The sequence below is a fragment of the Falco peregrinus genome, chromosome Z (genome assembly GCF_023634155.1).
Source record: "Falco peregrinus isolate bFalPer1 chromosome Z, bFalPer1.pri, whole genome shotgun sequence".
NCBI lineage: Eukaryota > Metazoa > Chordata > Aves > Falconiformes > Falconidae > Falco > Falco peregrinus.
Window position 1 is genome coordinate 27,411,882 of NC_073739.1, and position 21,898 is coordinate 27,433,779.

Sequence of the window (21,898 nt, forward strand, 5' to 3'; positions counted from 1 at the left end):
GGGTAGTGCAGAGGGAGGTGCTGGTGCTATCTCTTCTCCCTGGGACCCAGTGAAAAGACACCAGGGAATTGTTTAAAGCCACATCATTGGAGGTTCAGGCTTGACATTAGGAAGCATTTCCTTACTAAGAGGGTGGCCTGGAACAGGCTTCCTGAAGAGGTGGTCAATGCCCCAAGCCTGTCAGCGTTTAAGAGGCATATAGACAAAGCCCTTAATAACATGCTGTCACTTTTGGTCAGCCCTGAATTGGTCAATCAGTTGGACTAGATGATTGTTGTAGGTCCTCTCCAATTGAAATACTCTATTTCATTCTAAAGAACTGCAGTCTGTAGAAAGGCCTCACACTGGAGCAGTTCATGAAGGACTGTCTCCCATGGAAGGGACCCCATGCTGGAGCAGGGGAAGAGCATGAAGAAGAAGGAGTAGCAGAAACAGAAGAATTATGAACTGACCATAGTCCTCGTTCTCCATCTCCCTGCACTGCTTGGCAGGGGAGAGAAAGAAGGGTTGGGAGTAAAGTTGAGCCTGGAAATAAAGAAGGGTGAGGGAAAGGTGGTTTTAGATTTTTTCTTATTTCTCATTATCCTACCCTATTTAATTTGAAATAAATTAATTTCCCCAAATTGGGTTCTGTTTTGCCCATGACAGTAGCTGGTGAGTGAGCTCCTTGTCTTCATCTCAGCCGACAAACTTTCGTCATTTTTCCCTCACCCTATTGACGGAAGAGCAGTAATACCATGGCTTAGTAGGCACCTGGTTGGTAGCCAATGTCAACCCAGCACAGTGCTCCAAATGCATTTCATGGGCAAAACACTATTGCACTGTTACCTGCACTCCAGCAGTAAAGGATACATACAGGTGCTTTTACCCACACTTTCTTCAGCTTGGTGGTTAGAACATTTTTCTGATAAACAGAAAACAGGAACTTGAAACCACTGAGACAGGAAGGAACAGAAACAGTATTTGTCCTATTCCATTCAATGGTTCAAACAGTTACACTACTGCAATCCAATTTCACTTTCCTTATATACCACTAATTTTCCTTAAAGGTGGCCACTAGGTTTCTTTTTAGGGAAGAGAGTATGCTGCTCTGGATTCCAAGCACAGGCCTGGTGCCTAATGTGTAAAATCAAACCACTCAAACAACAGGAATCCAGAAATACCCACCTTACTAGCATTTCCTACTGGAAACAATTCCTGTCAGTGTTATTCACAGAGGCACTTACATTTCTTGAAATGCTGTACACCTAGGCTAGCTAACTAACTGCAGTTGCCTAACCAGGCACCTGAATTATTTTCCACTGCACCACTGAATTATTTCTGCCTGAAATAAGATTTCAGTCTGACCATTCACACTACAGTAGCTTAGCCCAGTGGCCTAAAAACTTCAGAGTTGTACTGGGCCATGTGAACCAGAATTCTGTTAAGAAGCCAGCTTTGCAGCAAGGAAAGACATGCCTTTTAGGTTGCTGACGAATGAGATTTCTAGTAAACACAACTGTTACAGCTTTCAAACAGTAATTACTTGGCTGATTTCCCCATGTTTGCTTTCTTTCCTAGTAATTATACAGCAAAGTATTTCCAGTCATTTAGAATTACCAAACTTAAAGTGAAGTAACTTTTCAGTGCATCTTACTTACCCTTACAAAATTCTTTCCTTGCACAACTTATTTCCCCCCAATACCTCACCAGTAAAAATGTGACTTTTTCAGCACATGCAATGACACCTGCTAAAACTCTTGAGTTTTAGCCCCAAACACTGCACTATCACAGGGCATCATTCAACTTTTCAGCAGTTATAAACTGCAAAATAAACCATTACAGTCTTTCAACAGGAGTGTCAGAAGAGCCTTGAAGCTGTCTGGTAAATATCACTATTCTCCCTTCAAGACAGAAAGGCAGTATTTTTTTTTAACTGGCAAACACTACTACAAACTGACATGTGGCATGTTGCAAGTGTCTCCTGCACAGCCACAGAATAGATAACCTTCACATCAATTAACCTCCAAGTTCCTTTCTAAATCAAACCTTGTCAAAAACATCACATAAAGACATTTATGTTTGGGGCAAGCTTGAATGTTTCAAGAAAGGCTGGCCTCCAAACTTTTAGAGATCCCCCTCAGAGATGTCAAAACAGCTTTTCCATATTCTCCCAAAGAATTGTTACTTCAGCTTTGTAGAGATGAGAACCTTTCTGCAAAATAATTCTGAACTAAAGTTCATTTGGCTCAGCCTCTGGAGGCCTGATCTGTTCTAACCACAAATGCCAGAAGGATGAAAATCTATTTCGCAGAACAATCAGACAACCAAGACAAGCCAACCAATACAAAAATTTGTATTTCTCACATACTGAACCATAAAAGAGGCACACTACATCAGTCAAATCCTTATGCCAAAACCAGTTCTACATAAGCAGTAGTTTTGTTATTGGTTGAATCAAAACTTGTTCACCAAAACAAGATTCTATTTGAAATTTGATACCCCAGGTGAAGAAAAAAAAAGTTTGGCTTGCCACTAGAGTAGAAAAATGAAGCAGAAGGGATGCAGAAATGATGGAAATGGCACAGCTTAGATTAAGGGAAAGAACACTTAGAAAGATGCAACATAATGCAAAATTACTATAACAAACAACTGCAAAGAGTAGCTTTTCAGCTTAGGGCACCAGATAGAAGTGGTTTGGATGAGAAAGGAAACCACATATTTCACTGTGGTTGTGATACCGATCTCCCCTAGTCTTCTTTCTTCTGAGGAGAGCAGGTAACTACAAAATCAACTACTACAAGGCAACAATAAAAGCGCCAAAAAACCAGAAGGCTGCTCTATCTATACACCTCTCCTACCTAAGCACCTGACTGGTTATTATCTGAGTACTGTATGTAAGTTACTTTCTTTCCCAGCTTGATTACAATGCAGACAGCAACCTCCCTTGCCCCAAGGAATTTTGCACCGAATTTATCATCGGTTTGGGGGATATTAACAGTGCCCCAAATCCAGCGGTTTAAGAGACATCACACTACCAGCACCCCACCCCGTTTAGGAATGCTGCCTTTCACCCCATGTACTTCTTTATACCAAAAAGCTTCGCCTGCCTTCCGACAGCACACCGCGCTGCAAACTCACATTCCTGCCTTTTCAGCAAAGCTGCTACTAAAACCAGAACAGACCACAAAACCAGACAAAACACTCGATACGCTTATTGGCCATAGCCACCACGTTTTACTGATGATCGCAGCTTACCGAACAGCACGACTTAGGTCTGCGCGGAAGACAAAGAGCACAGGAGGGTGCTGCCCGTGCTGCGCTCAGGTAAGGGGGGCGGACCCGGCCAGCTGCCCACCACAGCAGTAAGCTGCCCGCTGACCCGGCTCCGCTCCTCACGGCACCTCCCGCTACCGCCGGAGCCGCCGAGCCCCGAGGCGAGGCCGATACAGCCCCGGGGAGCCCGGGCAACAACCCTCAGCGCGGCTGGCCCCGGGCACCGCCCCTCCGGCCCGCTACCGGGGCAGCCGCCGCGCCAGGGCGGGACCGGGCGCCGGCTCCTCACGGCGGGAGGGGGGGGCGGGGCAGCGGCCACCACTGCCGGCCCCCAGGCCGCAGCCCGAGGGGACGACCTGCCCCACTGCCGCCCGCCACCGCCCCCCGTCGTCGATCCAGCTGACGCTCCCCGCATCCCCGGGGTGGCGGGGAATGGCGGAGGGGAAGGAGGGAGCGCCGCGAGCAGCACCGAGGAGAAGCCGCCTCACCTGCGCCTGGTGCCGCCCGCGCCCCCCCGGACCATTAAGGTGCCGCCACCGCCGCCCGCCACCGCGCGAGCCGCCCCGCCCCTCGCGGCGGCCCGCCCCCACCCGCACCCCCCCGCGCCTGCCTCCACTTCCGGGGGCGCCACATAAGTCTCGGGGCGCAAGGGCTGCCGTTCTGGTTGCCGGGCCGGGGAGAGGTGGTGTTAAGCGGGCCGCGCCCCTTGAGACAGGCCGCGCCGATACCTCTGCTGGAGTAGGTGCGTGCCCAGGGCCTCGGCAGCTCGCCGCGGCGCCCGACGTGCCCACGACCTCGCCGCGGAGCCGAGAGCAGGTGGTGGGGATCGGCGGCGGGGAGGGGAGAAGGAAAAAGATCGCGTCGACGTCGCTCCTCGCATGCGTGAGGCCTGCGCGCTGGGCAGCGGCGACTCGGGACTACCGCTCCCAGCGTGCCCTGCGCGGGCCGGGGGTGGCGGGCTTGGCGTCGGGCGGGAGCGGGACTGGGGGCCTTGGCGCGGTGGCGGCGCCGCGCCGGTGCATGCTGAGGGCGGGCGGGACTCCTACCCTGGAGGAGACGCTTCTGGGAGGTACGGCCGTCGCTGCCTAGGGCGATAAACCCTTGGCTCAGCGTACCTGCCCTCTGGGCCCTGCTGCCCCCGCCCCGCCGCCCCGGTGGAGGCTGCGCCTGCTCCCGCTCCTGGCCCCGTGTGGCGGCCGCAGCAAACGATAAAGGAGTGTTTGCGCCGTGGTGGGCTGGGGCCGTGGGTCGATTTACTTGCCCGTGCCTCTAAGGCAGCACTTGGCTGCGGCACAGCTGCTGTCCCGACCCAGGCCTGTGCCTGGCGCCGTGGTGCCCGCGGCCCGTCCGGGGGTGTCGGGCGCGGAGGCACCTCAGAAGTGAGGGTGTTCTGGTGTGGCGGGGGGCGCTGTCAAACGTGGCTCAGGCTTGCGAAAGCCAGGGAAGGATGTAGGTAAACGTGTCAGTCTTACTTACAGGCTGCTGGAAGCACTTTGGTTAGGCTTCAGGGCTCCACGGGGAATTCCCGTTCCTGATAGGGATTGCAGATGGAGGCAAGGGAAGTACTCGAAAGCTGGACTGAAAAAGCAGTTTTGCAGTGAGCTTTGTGTGGGAAAAACAGGCACTGGAGAGTAAAATGTTTAAGGTTTAGCAGGTGCAACTGTTTTGGCCAAGACACGAGAGCAGAAGGAGCCCTGGTTATATGGAAGTTTCATTCTCTTTGCTGAAATACTTTCCTTGACTGTAAAGCAGTGTATTTTTTTCCAGCTTCAAAGGTATTTATTACTGATTGTAAAAGTCTTTGGGTTTTATGGACTACCAGATGTATTATGACTATTGATAAAGATAGCATATGAATTATCCAAAGTAATATGATTTATTCTAACTAACAGAACCAGAAGATCTTATAATTTATTATTTTCAGGTGCTTTTTTTTTTTTAAGATTAGGCCAAATGAAGTAAATTAGATACTGGGGGGGAAAGTGAGTAGGGACACAGGAAACTAAATATCAAGGAAGGAAACTTAGGTACTGCTGTCCTCTTATGCAGTCATCCAGCAGACTATTGAGAGCACTTAACTTAGTTTGTTGGATCAGGATCCTACTAAATACATTAAATATGTGTGGATACTATGCAATGCATTATTTCTTCATTGGCGTATGTATGATAGAATTTCTGTTTAGCTGACATGTAAGCTGTGGTCCTGCTCAGATGCATCTTACTGCTGTGCAGCTTAATTTTGTTAGAGTCGATAACAGTGTACTGCATGGAGAATATTCACTGTCTTGGGCAAGAATTTCATAAACAAAAAGTACTGGAAGAATAGATATTGTTCTGGAACATATTTTCTTGCCATGTGTGAAAGTCTGCATCAAGCCAAAATGGTCCGTCATCCTGGCAGTTAAATAATAAATCATACCTGGCTAGTTCTGACTTAGTGATGCTTAGCTAACTGCAGGACTGGCTTTCAGGAGAACCCTGAATGAAGCTTGAATGCATGCCTCTGGCAGATAGGATATTTTAGTTGCTCTTCATGAGTATTCTTTTACTGTCAGAAATGCTAATGACTTATTTAAAACAACAGAAACACAAATTTTATCATGGTAGCCTCACCTTCTTTGTGGCTGTTAGTTATCCAATTTACCAGCTCAGTGAGTTGCTGTGGCTTGTATTGTCAGATGTAAATTTACATGAAACTGCTGCGCCAGCCAAGATCACTAAAACAGTACTCTGTTCTGGCCGTACTCCTTTCCTGTTCTAAAACACCATGTTTCCTCACAGGCAGGATTGCAGCAGTGAAAAGCTTTATCTCTGCTAGTTCTCTGAGGTGTGAGAATTTTGCTTTGAAACATTAACGCTGATGACAAAGAGACTTGGCTGTTACTGAAAGCTGGCTCTAGGTTGTGCAAAATGAAGTATTCAGTGGAGTGGTGGTCTTAGCACTGTTTGAATGGGAAATTCCTGGCATGCGTTTGACGTTGATAACACCGCAATGTTTAGCCCAGTTGTATGATGTAGAATATCATATATATATATAGATATTCTATAAATCATGTAGAGTATTTTATTTTCTGGCAGGAATGGAGTGGATAAAAGCAGACATAGTTATTCTTTAGAGCTCTTTACCTCTTTTCCACCCCTGGTATATTAAAGGTAGGTGAGAATCTGTAAATTGACAAAATAAACATCCTGACTTACACATTTGGCTTTCAAATAATATCACCATATAATGATATAGTATGGATTCCAGAGTGACTGGATACTGTCGCTTTCCCATAATTATATGCTGCTTAGCAAATATGGCAGACAAACTGATTACTCTTTCTAGCAGGCTATGCGTTATCACAGTGTCTAGTCTTGGGAACTGTCAGGATGAGGAAGAAATTTGCTTAATACTGTGGGTAACCAGCGTAAATTAAGAAATTATGACATGGCAGGCCCCAAGCCTGATCCTGCTTTTGTAGACATCAATTAAAGCAGGATCAACTGCTGTTCCATACAAATCTTCATTGCTACTGGAACAGATTGGGGGTGGGGGGTGGAAGTGACTGAAATCACATAGTGCCTGCATGAATATTTCTGTCTGTGAGTGTATTTGCTTGTCATTATTTGTGAATTATTTTGATGCTGTTTTTCCTAGACCCAATTTCTTCTTGTACCAATGACACATTTTACTAATGCCACTTTAGTGTATTAATAAGATCAGGGAAGTAGCCAGTGTGAGGGAAAGAAATGTTACCTTTTATGCAGAGTCTGGTTTGGGAGGTCAGAATCTAGTTGTCAGATGAAGTAATGAACAAAATAAATTTCTGTCAGTTTCCTTGAGGGAGTTGTTTTTTCCTATTTACCTATGTGCTTTTTTCCAACTAGGGTGGCTCTTTGGACACATCTAGTTTCCAGCGCACCTGCACTGAAGAGCTGTCAAAATGTTTAAGAATGAGAATTGCAACTTCTTTTTCTTTGCTCTCATTTTCCCCTCTTGTCCAGTGAATATAGTTGAAGTATCCGCTGTTTGGAAGAATAAAATAGAGGTTGGAAAAAAACAACCAAAACTTTGCATAGAACAAAATTAGTGTCTTATGCAGTATTTCTTACTGCTAAAGTTGGTAACAAGGGCATAGCAAGAGCAGTGCACTGGGTGGTGTAACATCTTAGAAGCTACATTATCAGGGTACCTCTGAACTACAAAGGAATCAGTAACAACTGAAGATGTGCTCATGTGACAGTTGCTCCATCTAATGAATCTGTGCATTTTGTTCAGTGTAGCAATGGTCCGTAGTGGAAAAAATGGTGGGCTCCACCTGAAGCAGATTGCCTACTACAAGCAAACAGGGGAGTATCATCCCACAACATTATCAAGTGAAAGAAGTGGAATCAGGAGAGCAGCCAAAAAATTTGTTTTCAAAGGTAAAAATGTTATTTCAAACTACTCTGAAAATAGTTTTTTAGGTGAACATTTGCTGATGAAATAAAAAAAAGGAAGTAGGATCTTGCTTTGCAGCATACTGTGATTTTAATATACATTCTCTATGACACAGACACTCTACTTAACCCTTGTTAATGTGTAATAGGATGTTTACAGAAATTCAGTCTGCCTTAGTCCATTCCAGGAGGGATTTATATATCTAACTAAAACCCAGAACTTGTTCTAGATACTGTGGAAGTACGTAGCCATTGCAATCCATAATTCAAAGGACTAAAGAAAGGGAAATCCAGATCTGCAGCTGTAGACAAGGAATGGTTGGTCTGGTCTGGAGGGTGCTGTGTGTGACTGGGCAGAAGTGCAAGCCATCTGTCACCCTAGAGCCTCCCAGCCCTTCCCAGCTTTATTTCATCCCTATGAGGAGGTGTATGAGCCTTTTTAGGGTGCTGTGCTGTCTCAATCCTATCTGCCAAGTTTGTGTAGAGAGAAGGCAAGGAGGAGTTAAAGCTGCAAATCACAGTGTCAGGTTGCTGGCAGACAGACTGGAAGTCTCATAAACAGGTCCTGCTTCCCCTTCCCACCCTCTGCATTAGCTTGTGTTTCAGTCAAACTTGCTGTGGAAATGTTTGCATTCTGACTTGCCCTTGTAATGCCTCATGTCCAGATTAACAAACACAGGTAAACAATTGGCTTTTTGGAAGAAGAAATTACTTGTAAACAAAAAGCCACATTTACACAGAAGTGAATTGAAGTTGATTTAAAAATTCTGTACTAAATTATGCCCAGTAGTTTGGTAAACTAAGCAAAAGACAGAGCACTTGCATGTAATTTGCTGGTACTTTTCTTCTTTCAGAAAATGAATTGTTCTATGTTGGAAAAGACGGGAAACAAATGCGCCTGGTAATTGTTTCAGATGAAGAGAAGAAAAAGGTACTTGAGAAGTGCCACAAGAATGCTGCTGGCAGTCATCATGGCATATCAAGAACGCTGACTTTAGTGGAATCTAATTACTACTGGACCTCTGTAACAAATGATGTCAAGCAGTGGGTATGGTCTCATAGCTACAGGATACTTTTTTAATGTAGTCTTACAAGCGTTTTGTGATAATATGGCTTTGATACAGCAAGCACCTGTACTGCTTCATGATGAGGACGCATAAGTTTACAATTAAACAGTAAATGGTCATATTGGCAAAGCACAGTGTTTCTTTTTTTTTTTTTTCTACTGCTGACCACATGGCTTGCATATTGCTGGATGTTACCCAGTGTTGAGGAGCCATACTGCCTTTAAATACGCAGGGCACATACAGTCTTTGAGAAGAGGTTTCTTTTGCAAGGGCTCTTATGTATCTTTGTTAGAATGCATTGTGCCATCCTAAGGTGATGTAGCCAGAGTGGCTGCTGGCAGATAAGATTATGAAAAATGGTGCCTCTGCCATGCAATTAGGCATATAGTTAAAACAAATCACTGCTTAGGAAAGTTCCTTCTCCTCCTTCACCCAAAGATACTTGGACGGGATCCCTGAAGAAACTGTATGTAAATGTCCCTTACAGCCGAATTACTGTTGTTATTGGCTTGCTGCATCACCTGAATATTTATGTGCAACTGTAACATGAACTGAAAGTGCATCTTTGCTTTCAGTTCAGACTTGGACAAAGAGGCCTGTGACTTGTATTATGCATGTAATGTTACATATGTTACCAGTGTTTTTCAGCAACAGCCTACACAGTAGAACCAAAAGGGGAGTGATTAAGACTGGCTGCTTCATACTTCCTTTAGTATTTATAGGTGGAAGTGGGTATTAAAATTTGTACTGTGGACTTGAAAGAGCACACTGTGCTTTCAGGATGGGAGAGTTCAGCTATGAATTTCTGCACAAGTTCTTCTCCCGGCCTTCACTGCTGTTTGGTTTTGGTTTGGTTTTGTGCTGAGGCTGAAAAATCTAAGGGCAAAAAATAAGTAAGATGATAAAATGAATTTGTTTTGCATTGCCTAGTCTGACCTAACTTAGAGGAATAGTGGAGATTTATGTTCCTGCTGATTGTCTTAAACCTTCACCATCGCTTTTTATTGATAGCATCCTCCCTGATTTTTGCACTAGGTGTATGCTTGCCAGCATTGCCAAGTGACAAAGAATACAACCACCACACCATCCAAAATAGACCCTATCAAAGCAGAGGACCCATGGACAGCTGTCACTATAGATCTAATGGGACCTTTTAATGTTACCAACAGAAGCCACAACTACATCATAATTATGACAGACTTGTTTACAAGATGGACTGTTATCTTGCCGCTGCACGACACTTCAGCAGCTGAAATTGCAAAGGCAATCATAAATGTGTTTTACTTATATGGGCCACCTCAAAAAATGCCTATTGATCAAGGGAAGGAGCTTGTTTATCAGGTATGTATTTACATGACTGGCTTCTTTTATTGCCACACTCCCCCCCGCCCCGCCCCCCAAGAAAAAAAATAAATTTCCTCTGTATTAAATTTGAATTTCAGACCATTCTTGGAAAAGACTGTAAATATTTTAATTAAAAAAATATAGAAGTTAGCACATACAGAAAATTATAAACCAGTTACTTGCAGTTATAACATTATGCAATATTTACCAGGGTTTTATTCTTTGGCTAAAGAACAAAGCAAAATGATTTTCTGGCAGTCATAGTGCAGGTTTTGTCAGTCAGTTGAACTGACACACTTTCACACTCCAGAATGCCATATTTCATTCATCCATATTGTCCAGTATAGCAGATAATGAAGGGTAGTTTTGACATTGGCCTATAGTGATTATGAAGAGCTCTTCACACTTTGATCCTCTCAGAGATGATGGAATCATAAAACTGATATGGAGGAAATGACAGATTGAATTAGTGGGAGAAATGTGGTTAGAAACCATCAGTTACTGGCTCCTAAGCTCTACTGGTTCCTTTAGCTCTCACTCTCAACCCTCGAATGTTTGGTGGAAATATGTATGTAAGACTTCTGTCACCATCATAGCAACAAAAAGGATAGAAAACTGAGTTTGTTTACTTAAACTGTGTGTACAGAAGAAGGGAACCTTTAGTAATTGTGTTCTTTTTATTTTGAAGATAAATGAAGAGCTGTTTGCACTGTTTGGAATGAAACAAATTGTGTTGTCTTATCCTCAGACAGATGATGCAAATGAAAGAACGTGTAAGACAATCAAAGCTTTTATTAACAAATACTGCACCAACCATCCAAATGACTGGGATGAACATTTGTCTGCTATTGCCTATGCTTTCAATTTGACAAATTTGGTATGTGAAGGTTCTTCCTGTTCTGACTGAAGTTCCCCGAAATATCTGCAAAGCTGTATGCTAAATTCCTTGCTTTTTGCTCCACATTTAAACAGGAGCCACATCAAAACACCCCATATTTCCAAATGTTTAATCGCAACCCATATGTTGTTGAGCCAATGAATATATGTGTGGAAGGAGAATACAGTATGTTTGCCAAAATATTTGAAGCAACTAAAAAAGCTAGTCAAGCACTGGAAGAACAAAAAACCTCAGATTGCCAGGTAAATGTTACGTATTCAGATTTTACTAGTAAGAAGACTGAAGATAGAAAATGATGGAAAGGCTTGAAATGTAAAGTATAACTAGCCTTTTAAAGCAATGTAGGGGTTTGTGGGGATCTTGGGGTTTCAGTTGCTTTTTTTTTTTTTCTTTGCCTATGATCCCTGGATTCCAGTGTAACAATTCCTGTATGTATTTGGAGGGAGTAACCTTAAGAGACCTATTGCCAAAGATTCATATCTGACTTAGAGGGCTGCGTATCTACAGAAGCTGAAATCCATTGCCTATGGACTATTGATTTACGAAGACAAAATAAATTCCTTTAGAACTCTCCAGCCCTACATATTACGAATTACACACATCTGAAACCACTTTGTTATGCTTCTGCATTATTAAGCAGTGTTACAAAAATATATAATCACTTTTGGAAAAGGAAAATGTAATTTATGTGTATCTTTCTGCAGGTGGAGAAAAACACTTCAGGTGAGCAAAATATTAGAAACAAAATCACTGTCAAAAGGAAGCCAAAGCAATTAAGTACCCTTCGACTTAAAGTTGGTCATGAAGTCCTCAGGCGAAGAAAAAACTGGTGGAAAGATGGTCGTTTCCAGTCAGAATGGGTTGGTCCTTGTGTTATAGAATATATCACAGATAATGGCTGTGCAATATTAAGAGATGTCACAGGATCCAGGTTGAAAAGACCCATCAAGATGTCTCACCTTAAGCCATATGTAAGAGGGTCCAGTGAAAAAGGTATGTGTGTGTATTTTTAATATATATATATATAAAAACCTAATATATATACTCTACAAAGTTTGTGGTTTTTTTTTTACTTTTTGGTATGTCTTGGTGTTAGGTTAGGTTATCAGAGTGAAAGAATACTGATTTACCAGCATGAAATAAATTAACACTGAGTTGTAATAACTGCAGTTTTCAGTGAGGAGAACAGTGCGTGTGAGTGGCTTCATACCTATGTGGAGCATGGAACACAGCTAATGAATCATGCTTTAAGTCTGTTTTAAAATTGCTTCTAATCTGTGGTTTGGCCCTGTTCGTGCTGGCTGGTGAAAACATGCTAGAAGTATGATCAGGCTGAACTTCAAAGAGCACTTTCTGACTGTTTCTGTTTTGATGTAGACAGGATTCACATTTATTTTGCTTGTGCAGTGGAAACCTGACTTTTTTTTTTACTTAGTCTGACTGGTGCAGATGGTACAACGGCAAAAGTGCCCTCTAAGCCTTAAAACAGAAAAAATGACTTTCCAAACAGATTTGTTTGGAGAGCTTATTTTAAAATAAAACTGCTATTGAAGTAGTAAATGTGTTTCTCTTACCAGAGCAAATAAATTGTCATGCTCTGCCGTAGGACTAGAAATTCCCAAAGACTTGGGTAATCAACCACCAGTCTTGCTCTTAAACACTCAGTGTGTCCTTTTGCAGTGCTGCTGGGTTAATCGAACAGTGGCAGCTGTTTCTTTTCTGTTGCTGCTGACTTTGAGTCACCACAGACATTTTGAGGGAAATGAATACTCTGTTTTTAGAAGACTTCTGTTACAAAACAGGCTGCTTTTTGGTTCAGGGTTCTTGAAAAGTAAAATGATTCCCACCCTATTTGCATGTGTGGTTAAGATTTGGTTCTTGAAACTGCATTAACTGCATTGAGGTGGTAATTCCTTCCATCACCCCTTAAAACTAAGGGATTTGCAAAGCTGAAACTAAGTCTGGAATTCTGTGTGAGAAGCTGATATTTATGCCAGTTGTTAGTTACAGATTTTATAACCAACATACTGATTCCATGTCACATCTCTCTTTCTGTCAATCACTGTGTGGCTTCCAGTTCCTCTTTAAATTGCTGATCCATAAGCAGCAAGTCACATGCATGTCAAGCATGCAGAGAATCTCCAGCTATTAGAATGACTTTGGTAAATTATGTTACAATACAAGAAGTTAAGTGTAGTTGTGTTTGCTGCAGAAGCAGTACATAAACAGTTTCTTCCCTTTCCCAGGAAGCGACTGATACAGGCAAAAAAATCAATGGATTATGAGTGCTTATGAATCTTAAAATTACAGGCTGATATTAATACATATTTACATTGCTTAGAGAAGTAGACCAGGCTTTGCCAAAATAATTACCAGCCTTTATCAAACAGCCTAATAGCAATCAAGAAAGCATATTTTTTCAATTGGGTAAGAGCAGTGAAACCGGGCAGTGAATGACATCTTTTTCATCCATAAACGTATGGATGAAATCCTTGTAGCAAAGGACTTCTCTTTATTAGCAGGGGTGGACTTTTTTTATTGGCAGCTGCTGTGGTGTTAAGTCTGGTGGCTCTCCCACCAGACTGGTGCCATAACCTTGGGTGGGAGCAAAGCATTTTCAGTGTTCTCTGTGGAATAAATGTGGAAAAAGTACATCTTAGGTGAGGATATTTGTGGCCTTGCCTACCAACTTTGTATTACTAAGTGTTTTGCTTACCTTACTCTGAAAATCTGAGGTGTTATCTTGTCTGTATCGCACTTCAGATGTGTGAGTTTGGGAGTTTTAAAGTGGAAAGTCTGAAAATGCAGTACTCACTCTTTCTTTTGTGAGGGTAAAATCTTCTACAGGTAAGAATGGGCAATCAGAAGCAACGTATTTTTCCATAACCTTGGTCACTCTTGGTCTAAAGATAAATCCTGAGTCAGTGCACTGACAGAGCCCTAGGTACAGGCATCACATATTTGCAGTCTGGGTGTACCTGGATTGCTTGCTTCCTGGCTGTCTTTACAGCCAGCCAGAGTTTCCAGGACACTCGTTGGTTCAGACAGGTAAGTGTATGTATGCACTGTTCTGTTTTCCTTGTTTGAGTGTAGTCTGGTTTAAATATTAAACTCAAGGGAATGCCTTTGGGCCCAGTGCAGAAAGGATGCATGAGTGTAAATAGGTGATTTAGGACAGATCTCTTCAGAAACACGACAAGAAAAGTAGTTTCACCTCCGCAGTAACTCCCACAAAGATCCCACTTTGAACCTATGTCTTGCAAAGGAATTTGTAGCCCCCCATGCAGAGATACGTAATTGTTGAATGGCTCTTCTGATTTAACAGAACGCTTAATTTCACACTAGTGTCTTTGTGTGAGCAAGAAGATGGGCCCTAACCTGATCATCAAATATTAATGCCATGTTGACAAGTACACTTCTAACTTGTCTGGTCAGACTGTTTTCATTTTACTTGAATTCATTTGTAAAATACAAACACTGTAACCATATATTGGATCGAAGAAAAGCTCAATAGTACTATACAGTAGCAATCACCATTACTGTCTTTAAATTCTATAAACTTTTTTTATTTCTTTTTTCTACTACTTAATGCAACACAACAGGCATTTGTAAGACTTCCCAGCAAAAGCTTGGAGTAGCCACACTTCTCTTGGAGTGTACAAAATGCAAGAATCTGTGTGTCCATTCAGTTAAGGTGGTACTAGTTCAGTAGGTGGCTATGACAGATGTAAAGCTAGTCATTGACCTAGCAAAGAAAAACTCTGAATGTGGAGTATCGCAGGCATTATTTTGTGGATATAACGAGATGCAGCCAAACATTTGGTACTCAGTGAAATTAGGAAATTCACATTATCACACTGATGGCACTCAAACATTCTTGTTCTCATATGGAAAATGTTTTCAAAAGTAAGTTAATACCTCACACAGTATGGCTTGAAGGATCTGGTTTAATGGCTGCTTTTCTTTTACAGACAATCGGTACTTTTTACAAGGTGCAGTAGTTGTTGACCATGACTATATTGGCTTATCTGAAAGATCCTATAATCCAAGTCAACAAGAGACCGTTGCTGAAGGCGAAATAAATGCCTACACAAGAGATGTCATGCCTGCTATACAAATGCTACCTGCAGCCTGCAAAGACCAAGAATCAACAGATGGTAAACATCATTCTGAGCTGACAGAGGATCATTGCATTGAATCGGACACTGCAAAGTCAGAGCAATGGTCTTCACCTTGCTGGACACTTCAGACCAAGATGGAGGATACTTAAGTGTAGCCCTATGTCACACTGCATTGCTAAACAGTGGGGAACTTCTGTGGCAGACTGAAAAAAATATGTAATTAGCTCCAACTTCCTTAGCCAAATCCACTTTACTACTTTATGAATGTAAGAGTAGGTTTCCACTGGTTAATTTGTATGGGCTTTAAGAAAGAATTGCTCTGTTACCAAAAACTTAGGCAAAACCTAGTAAATGCACATGTTCTACTATTGTATGACTTGCAAGGATGTTGTAGGTGTCTGCCGATTAATTTATGTGGGCCTTGAGAAGCGCTCACTTGGTGACCAAAAGTATGAGTACAACCTAGTAAAAGCACATTTTCACATTGTACACTGGAATTTCAGATTTTGTTGATAGAATGGCAGTGTGGCCGCACCTTACTGTTATCCTCTCAGGACACAATGCATTACTTCACTGTAATGATCTTTTCATTAATCGTTAGATGACTCCTTCATGTGCAGAAGTACTGTGGAATGAATATAATCTAAGCAATTTGACGTGGATTTTGCGTCTGCTGTAGGGAACCTCATGTCCTTTTCCTGTTGTATAACAGTTTCCTATTCTTTCTGAGAAGTTGCAGACTCAGACTTTTACAGCTTTTAATTTATATCTAACCCACAGCTCTAAGATCTCACAAAACAGTAATGCTGCCAAAATTGAGTACGTCTAGTGTTCTGCACATGAAACAATGAGGCCTTCAGCTACTCCCCGCTCACCAAAACTCTGCTAGGGTGAGCAGTGTCGATTTCTCAGGCATGTCAAAATCTTAAGAGTATTCATTTGTGTTTTCTTGACAAATATATGGTTTCCCTTATGGTTACATCTTTCCAGAATCAGTACAGGTTTGGAGATTTCCACTGGCAGTGGTGTAGGAAAGGTGAAGCACTGGTATTACTTACTTTCTGAATTCCTGAGTGATTTATTACTGGTCTGGACTTCCTGGTGAGAAGACTGTATTTCAAAGTCACCTGAACAGGAATTACTTCATGTGGAGAACTGATGAGTGCAAGTCAGTTCTTTTTATGGGGGACTGACACAAAGAGGAAGAAAACTAGCAGAAAACTGAATTTAGTAATTCAGCAACTTCCGTCTGATACTTTGGAAGAGTTGCTTGTCTCACTCTCTGAACATGTGCATTCCCCCTCTGCTTCTGACTTGTAACACGGGTGGAGGAAAGTACTATTTATTAAGAGTTTTCAGTTAACCTGAGGTAATAAGATGTGGTCCTCAAGGTTTATGAGGTAACTCATACAGAAATTCATACCTCGTGTATAGTATGTCAGCTGTGCAAGAAGAGAGCTCAGCACCATGACAGGATTCTATGTTAAAATTCAAATGAGAAATGCTCACAGAATCATGTAGGTTGGAAAAGACTAACCTCAAGATCATAAAGTTCAACTGTTAACCCAGGACTGCCAAGTCCACCAGTAAACCGTGTACTTGGATACTGCATCCACGTGTTCTTCAAATACCTCCAGGGATGGTGATTCTACCACCTCCCAGGGCAGCCTCTTCCAATGATTGACACCCTTCAGTGAAAAAATTTTTTCTAATACCAATCTAAACCTCCCCTGATACAGCTTGAGGCAGTTTCCTCTTGTCCTATCACTTCTTGTCTGGGAGAAGAGACTGACGCCTGCCTGCCTACAGCCTCCTTTCAGGTTGCTGTAGAAAGTATTAAGCCCACTTCCCACCCCACCCTGCGCCCAGTCTCCTTTTCTCCAGGGTAAACAACCCCATTCCCTCAGCTGCTCCTCATAAGACTTGTGCTCCAGACACTTCACCACCTTCTTTTCTTTGCCTGTCTCTGGACACCCTCCAGCACCTCCAGGTCCCTCTTGAAGTGAGGGGCCCAAAACTGAACACAGAATTTCAGGTACAGCCTCACCAGTGCTGCGTATGGGGGGGGGTGTGGTGTGGTGTGGTGTGATCACTCCTAGCCCTGCTGAGGACGCTATTTCTGACACAGGCCAGGGTGCTGCTGGCCGCCTGGGCCCCCTGGGCACACTGCTGGCTCCTGCCCAGCCGGCCGTCACCCAGCACCCCCAGGCCCTTTCCCACCAGGCCCTTTCCAGCCGCTCTGCCCCAGCCTGTAGCGCTGCGTGGGGCTGGTGTGACCCAAGGGCAGGACCCGGCACTGAGCCCTGCTGAACCTCATACAACTGGCCTGGGCCCATCGCTCCAGCCTGCCCAGGTCCCTCTGCAGAGCCTCCTCCCCTCAGGCAGATCAACACTCTTGCCTCACTTGCCTGCAAATTTACTGAGGGTGCACTTGATCCCCTCACCCAGATTGGTGATAAGGATGTGCAACTAGTTAATATTGACTGAGAAAGTATTTTATGTCTTCTGAAAATCCAGTCCTGTGTATCTACTTTTTCTGTAACAACACTTCCAGAAAGAGGGCACAGGGAGGCAGTTGGGAGTGCTGGCTTAACAGGATCCTCCTCTATACCAGCTGCGTGGAGCACTTGGAGATTAACAAGCTTTGTGTTGGCATTGACAAACAGCCCATCTTTCTGTTGGCTGCTCTTACCCCCAAGCTGTGCTGTCTCCTGAGGACACCTGACTCTTTAGTCATCAGTCTGATGCTGTCAAGGAAGTAAAGAAAGTGGGCTTGGTGAAAGACATTGGTCTTGTTAAAAAAAAAAAAAAGCTAGGAAATCCTGTCACAGTAGTGACAGCAGAAAAAAACCCCACATGTAAATACGACAATCAGTATCATGAACAGTGGTTTTATTTTTAATTTTTGTATTTAGCAAACTGGTCATACAGCATTTTTTCCCCAGAAGTAGTAGTTTCAAGACAGTAATGTTGTTTGGGTGCTTTGTGCTGAGGGCACTGGAGATTTATGTCATGATAATGATGTGGCAGCCTAAATTGTTCCTATGCTAATCCTTAACAGAGGCCCAGGCTCTTTAAGCCAGCCCCTCCTCTGTATATACCTTTGTTTCTTCAACTGATTATTGACTGTAAAGTGACATAAGGGACACCTTCTGCTAGGATGGATTTGTCATATTGTTAGATACACTGTGTGTGTGCACGCATGCAATATGTTATGTATATATATAGCGTGTGCAAAACCAAAAACTGGTGTCAGAGATACAATCGGAAGGTAAAGGCACTGTCTGCAAGTTTTCTTTCTGCTTTTTTTGGTACAAAAGAAAACCAGAGACCCCCCATCCCCCCACCCCCCTTTTATTTATTTTTTTTTTTCACTTCAACTGGTCAGTTCCTTATTTGCAGACAGTACAGCAGGGCTGTTTTCTGGGGGAGCTCTGGGGCAACACAAGTGCTGTGTACTTGTAACAGCTACACTAGAAAGGGGATGCTACAGTGACGGGAATGGGAAGGCTAGGAAACATTTAACATACTAGGTGATGCTGATCATTCAGGTTTCCTGGTAATTTTGATCTACTCTATTAACAAGCAAGCGTTACTGCCTCTTCAGTGCACCTAAATGGGGCCTCATCTGCATGTGGGAGGTTCACTGAAATAAAATACAGGTGTTTCAAACTAATGACATGGAAAACAATAATGGAAACTGAAAAAACCCCAACAGGAAACCTGAGACAGTGCAAGCAGTATGCTGTGCTTGGGGAGGAACCACTTGCACCCTTGGCATAGCAAAATGTGACCACAGTGAGTTGTGACCTGCCTACTTTTGGTTTGTATCTTAACCATCTTGGACAAATACACGAATGTCCATCTGTACATTTCTTCCCTGGTGCACAGGTTTGATTTATAACAGGAAAATAGTAAAAGACTATTTCATAACAAAATTCTTAGAAATTGTTTGTAATAGAGTTTGTGACCCCTTGTGGCAAGTTGTTTAGAGAGGAGGAATAGAAGGGAGTCCAGCATGACAAAAAGTGTACATTTCCTCATACCTCCCAGCACACAATTGTGAACATTTATCCATTAATTTTGCTAACAGTGCTAACTACCAGCTCAGTTTGATGAAAAACACCATAAAAAACTTGTTAGTGGAAAGACTGGGTACAAACAGAGTGTTTTATAGTGGAATGAAAACCTTTAATCTCTTGTTTGAATACTTCCTGAACTTTGGTATGGCATTTGCCCATTCTGTGTTAAGGTGTTCTTGCTTTCTCTACTTTTGAGAACAAGATAAGTTTCTTTTACTCACCTGCTTGGGTGCAGCATCTGTATGGGTGACCTTTTACAGCAGACAATCCATACGGTAATGACCTAGCATCAAAATCTTTGCATAGTAACCTTCTTGGTATTTCCAAAATATGTAATGGAATATTTTTTTGGGTTGGAATGGAGTGGATGCTTTCAGTTAATTTAGTGGACTAGCTACAGATTAAACACATGAGCTGTAGAGTCTCATCAAGTGGCGAACACTCAGCAAGGCTCATCAGCAGTGTCGTTGTCTGTTGGCCTGGAAGTATACAGCCCAGCCCATCTGTGAATTCAACAGAAGGAAATGCCATGTTAGAAATCATCAAGACCAGGCACAGTTTTAGATCAGAAAGCTAAAATTAACACAAATAAACAGGATTTGGCAGTGTCTTCAGGAAATGGGTATTGCACTCTTTCTACACATACTAGAAGACCTGTTGGCCTACTGTTTAAACATTGGTAATCAAACTGTATATTCATTTGGGATGAAAAGCAGTACACAAAAAGCTTTACTTTGCAAAGGAAGGCTCTTCCAGATAGAAGTAACCAGACTAACTTGATTTTAAAACATTTGATTCAGGAACTGTTAATCCTGAGAGATGCATTCTCCAGTCAGTTCTTTCTTCCTCCCTATTGGCACACAAAAGACAACGTTTGCAAATACAGGTGCAGTCAGGCTGCCTGAGCTGTCTGCTTGTTTGTCCCATTGTAGCAGGCATTGCTGCAGATTCTGAGGACACTTTATCTTCCCACGGGGCTCCTGGCTGCAGCTGTGTGCAGTCCATCTTACCATGGCACTGTGCAAAGCGTTACCGTGACGAGGCATCTGCAGGAACCCTGCTGCACTGGTAAACAAGGCAGGTCGTAGGAAATAACAGCGTTCCCAGCCTGCCAGGCAGTGCTGCCCAGCTGCAGGTTGCTAGTGCAATGGTCCACAGGTCACTCGGATACAATTTTCTGTCACTGAACAGTTGTTACTTCCATATTTTACATCCAGCTTTTCTGGATGCTTGACAAGCATCTCCGCTTTCATCAGCAGAGCTGGGGTATTCAGAGCAGCACCTGGTGGCAAGCAGCAGTGCCTTGAATAAAGTGTTACGTAAGAAGTGGGTTAAAAGGGAATAAATCAGATTTCACAAACTCGGTGCTTAAAATTAGTTGATGTTTTTTCAAAATTTATGCCTTTAATCTCTTTATGCCTCACTTCCCCCTTCTGTACAAAGCAAATAGCACCATGTCAGTTCCCAGACATCCTGAAAAAAATATTCATGCCTCTTCACAAAGCTGGCAGGCATAGTGATGAAAGCCCCAACAGAAAAGACTAAAAACACCCGAGTTCTATGTTTGGTGCAGAATTTCCGTGATACACAGTAAATAATACATGGGGTTCCCACCCGGACTGAATTTGAATGTTTGTCTGGCCAGAGGCATCATCTATCGCTCCCAGCGATTACAGACCGAGGAGAAGCTGAGCAGGCCAGGCAGGAGCTGGGCTGGGCGCAGGGCACGGATACGCTGTTGCACCGGCAAAGGCGGTTTGTTAGAGCCTCAGCTCCCTGCGCTTGGCTCCGCGGACGCTGGGGACTGGTACCGCGTGCGCTCGCGCCGTGGCTCCCTGCCTCGCTGCGGGCAAGGCCGCACGGTGGCAGCCTGTCCCTGTCCCTGTCCCTGTCCCTGTCCCTGTCCCTGTGCCTGTGCCTGTGCCTGTGCCTGTCCCTGTGCCTGTCCCTGTGCCTGTCCCTGTCCCTGTGCCTGTGCCTGTCCCTGTGCCTGTCCCTGTCCCTGTCCCTGTCCCTGTCCCTGTCCCTGTGCCTGTCCCTGTGCCTGTGCCTGTGCCTGTGCCTGTCCCTGTGCCTGTCCCTGTCCCTGTGCCTGTGCCTGTGCCTGTCCCTGTGCCTGTCCCTGTCCCTGTCCCTGTCCCTGTCCCTGTGCCTGTGCCTGTGCCTGTCCCTGTCCCTGTGCCTGTCCCTGTCCCTGTCCCTGTCCCTGTGCCTGTGCCTGTCCCTGTGCCTGTGCCTGTCCCTGTCCCTGTCCCTGTCCCTGTCCCTGTCCGTGTCCCTGTCCCTGTCCCTGTGCCTGTCCCTGTCCCTGTCCCTGTCCCTGTCCCTGTCCCTGTGCCTGTGCCTGTGCCTGTCCCTGTCCCTGTCCCTGTGCCTGTCCCTGTGCCTGTGCCTGTCCCTGTCCCTGTACCTGTGCCTGTGCCTGTCCCTGTGCCTGTCCCTGTCCCTGTGCCTGTGCCTGTGCCTGTGCCTGTCCCTGTGCCTGTCCCTGTCCCTGTCCCTGTGCCTGTCCCTGTGCCTGTCTCTGTCCGTGTCCCTGTCCGTGTCCCTGTCCCTGTCCCTGTGCCTGTGCCTGTGCCTGTGCCTGTGCCTGTCCCTGTCCCTGTGCCTGTCCCTGTGCCTGTGCCTGTCCCTGTCCCTGTCCCTGTACCTGTCCCTGTGCCTGTCCCTGTCCCTGTCCCTGTCCCTATCCCTGTCCCTGTGCCTGTC

General features: G+C 44.2%; 1 protein-coding gene across 16 annotated transcripts; it reads left to right on the plus strand.

The window, feature by feature from the left end:
* The first annotated feature begins 3,553 nt into the window (after positions 1–3,553).
* GIN1 (gypsy retrotransposon integrase 1) lies at positions 3,554–16,711 on the plus strand. Of its 16 annotated transcripts, none has more exons than XM_055791219.1 (9): positions 3,869–4,071; positions 6,334–6,408; positions 7,517–7,662; positions 8,532–8,725; positions 9,780–10,085; positions 10,777–10,965; positions 11,061–11,228; positions 11,691–11,979; positions 14,958–16,711. In XM_055791219.1, the coding sequence occupies exons 3-9, from the start codon at positions 7,524–7,526 to the stop codon at positions 15,254–15,256; spliced, it is 1,584 nt and encodes a 527-aa protein (XP_055647194.1). In that variant the 5' UTR covers positions 3,869–4,071; positions 6,334–6,408; positions 7,517–7,523; the 3' UTR covers positions 15,257–16,711. The 16 variants fall into 16 exon arrangements, with proteins under 16 accessions (XP_055647190.1, XP_055647200.1, XP_055647193.1 ...); XM_055791221.1 differs by having other exon boundaries at positions 7,522–7,662; XM_055791223.1 differs by having other exon boundaries at positions 3,873–3,997.
* The last annotated feature ends 5,187 nt before the right edge of the window (positions 16,712–21,898 follow it).

Coding starts and splice junctions, on each gene's coding strand:
- GIN1 (XM_013301716.3), top strand. CDS start 4,134: ATGCGTGAGGCCTGCGCGCTGGGCAGCGGCGACTCGGGACTACCGCTC. Junction 10,966..11,060: donor CTTTCAATTTGACAAATTTG/GTATGTGAAGGT, acceptor ACATTTAAACAG/GAGCCACATCAAAACACCCC. Junction 11,980..14,957: donor AAGAGGGTCCAGTGAAAAAG/GTATGTGTGTGT, acceptor TTTCTTTTACAG/ACAATCGGTACTTTTTACAA.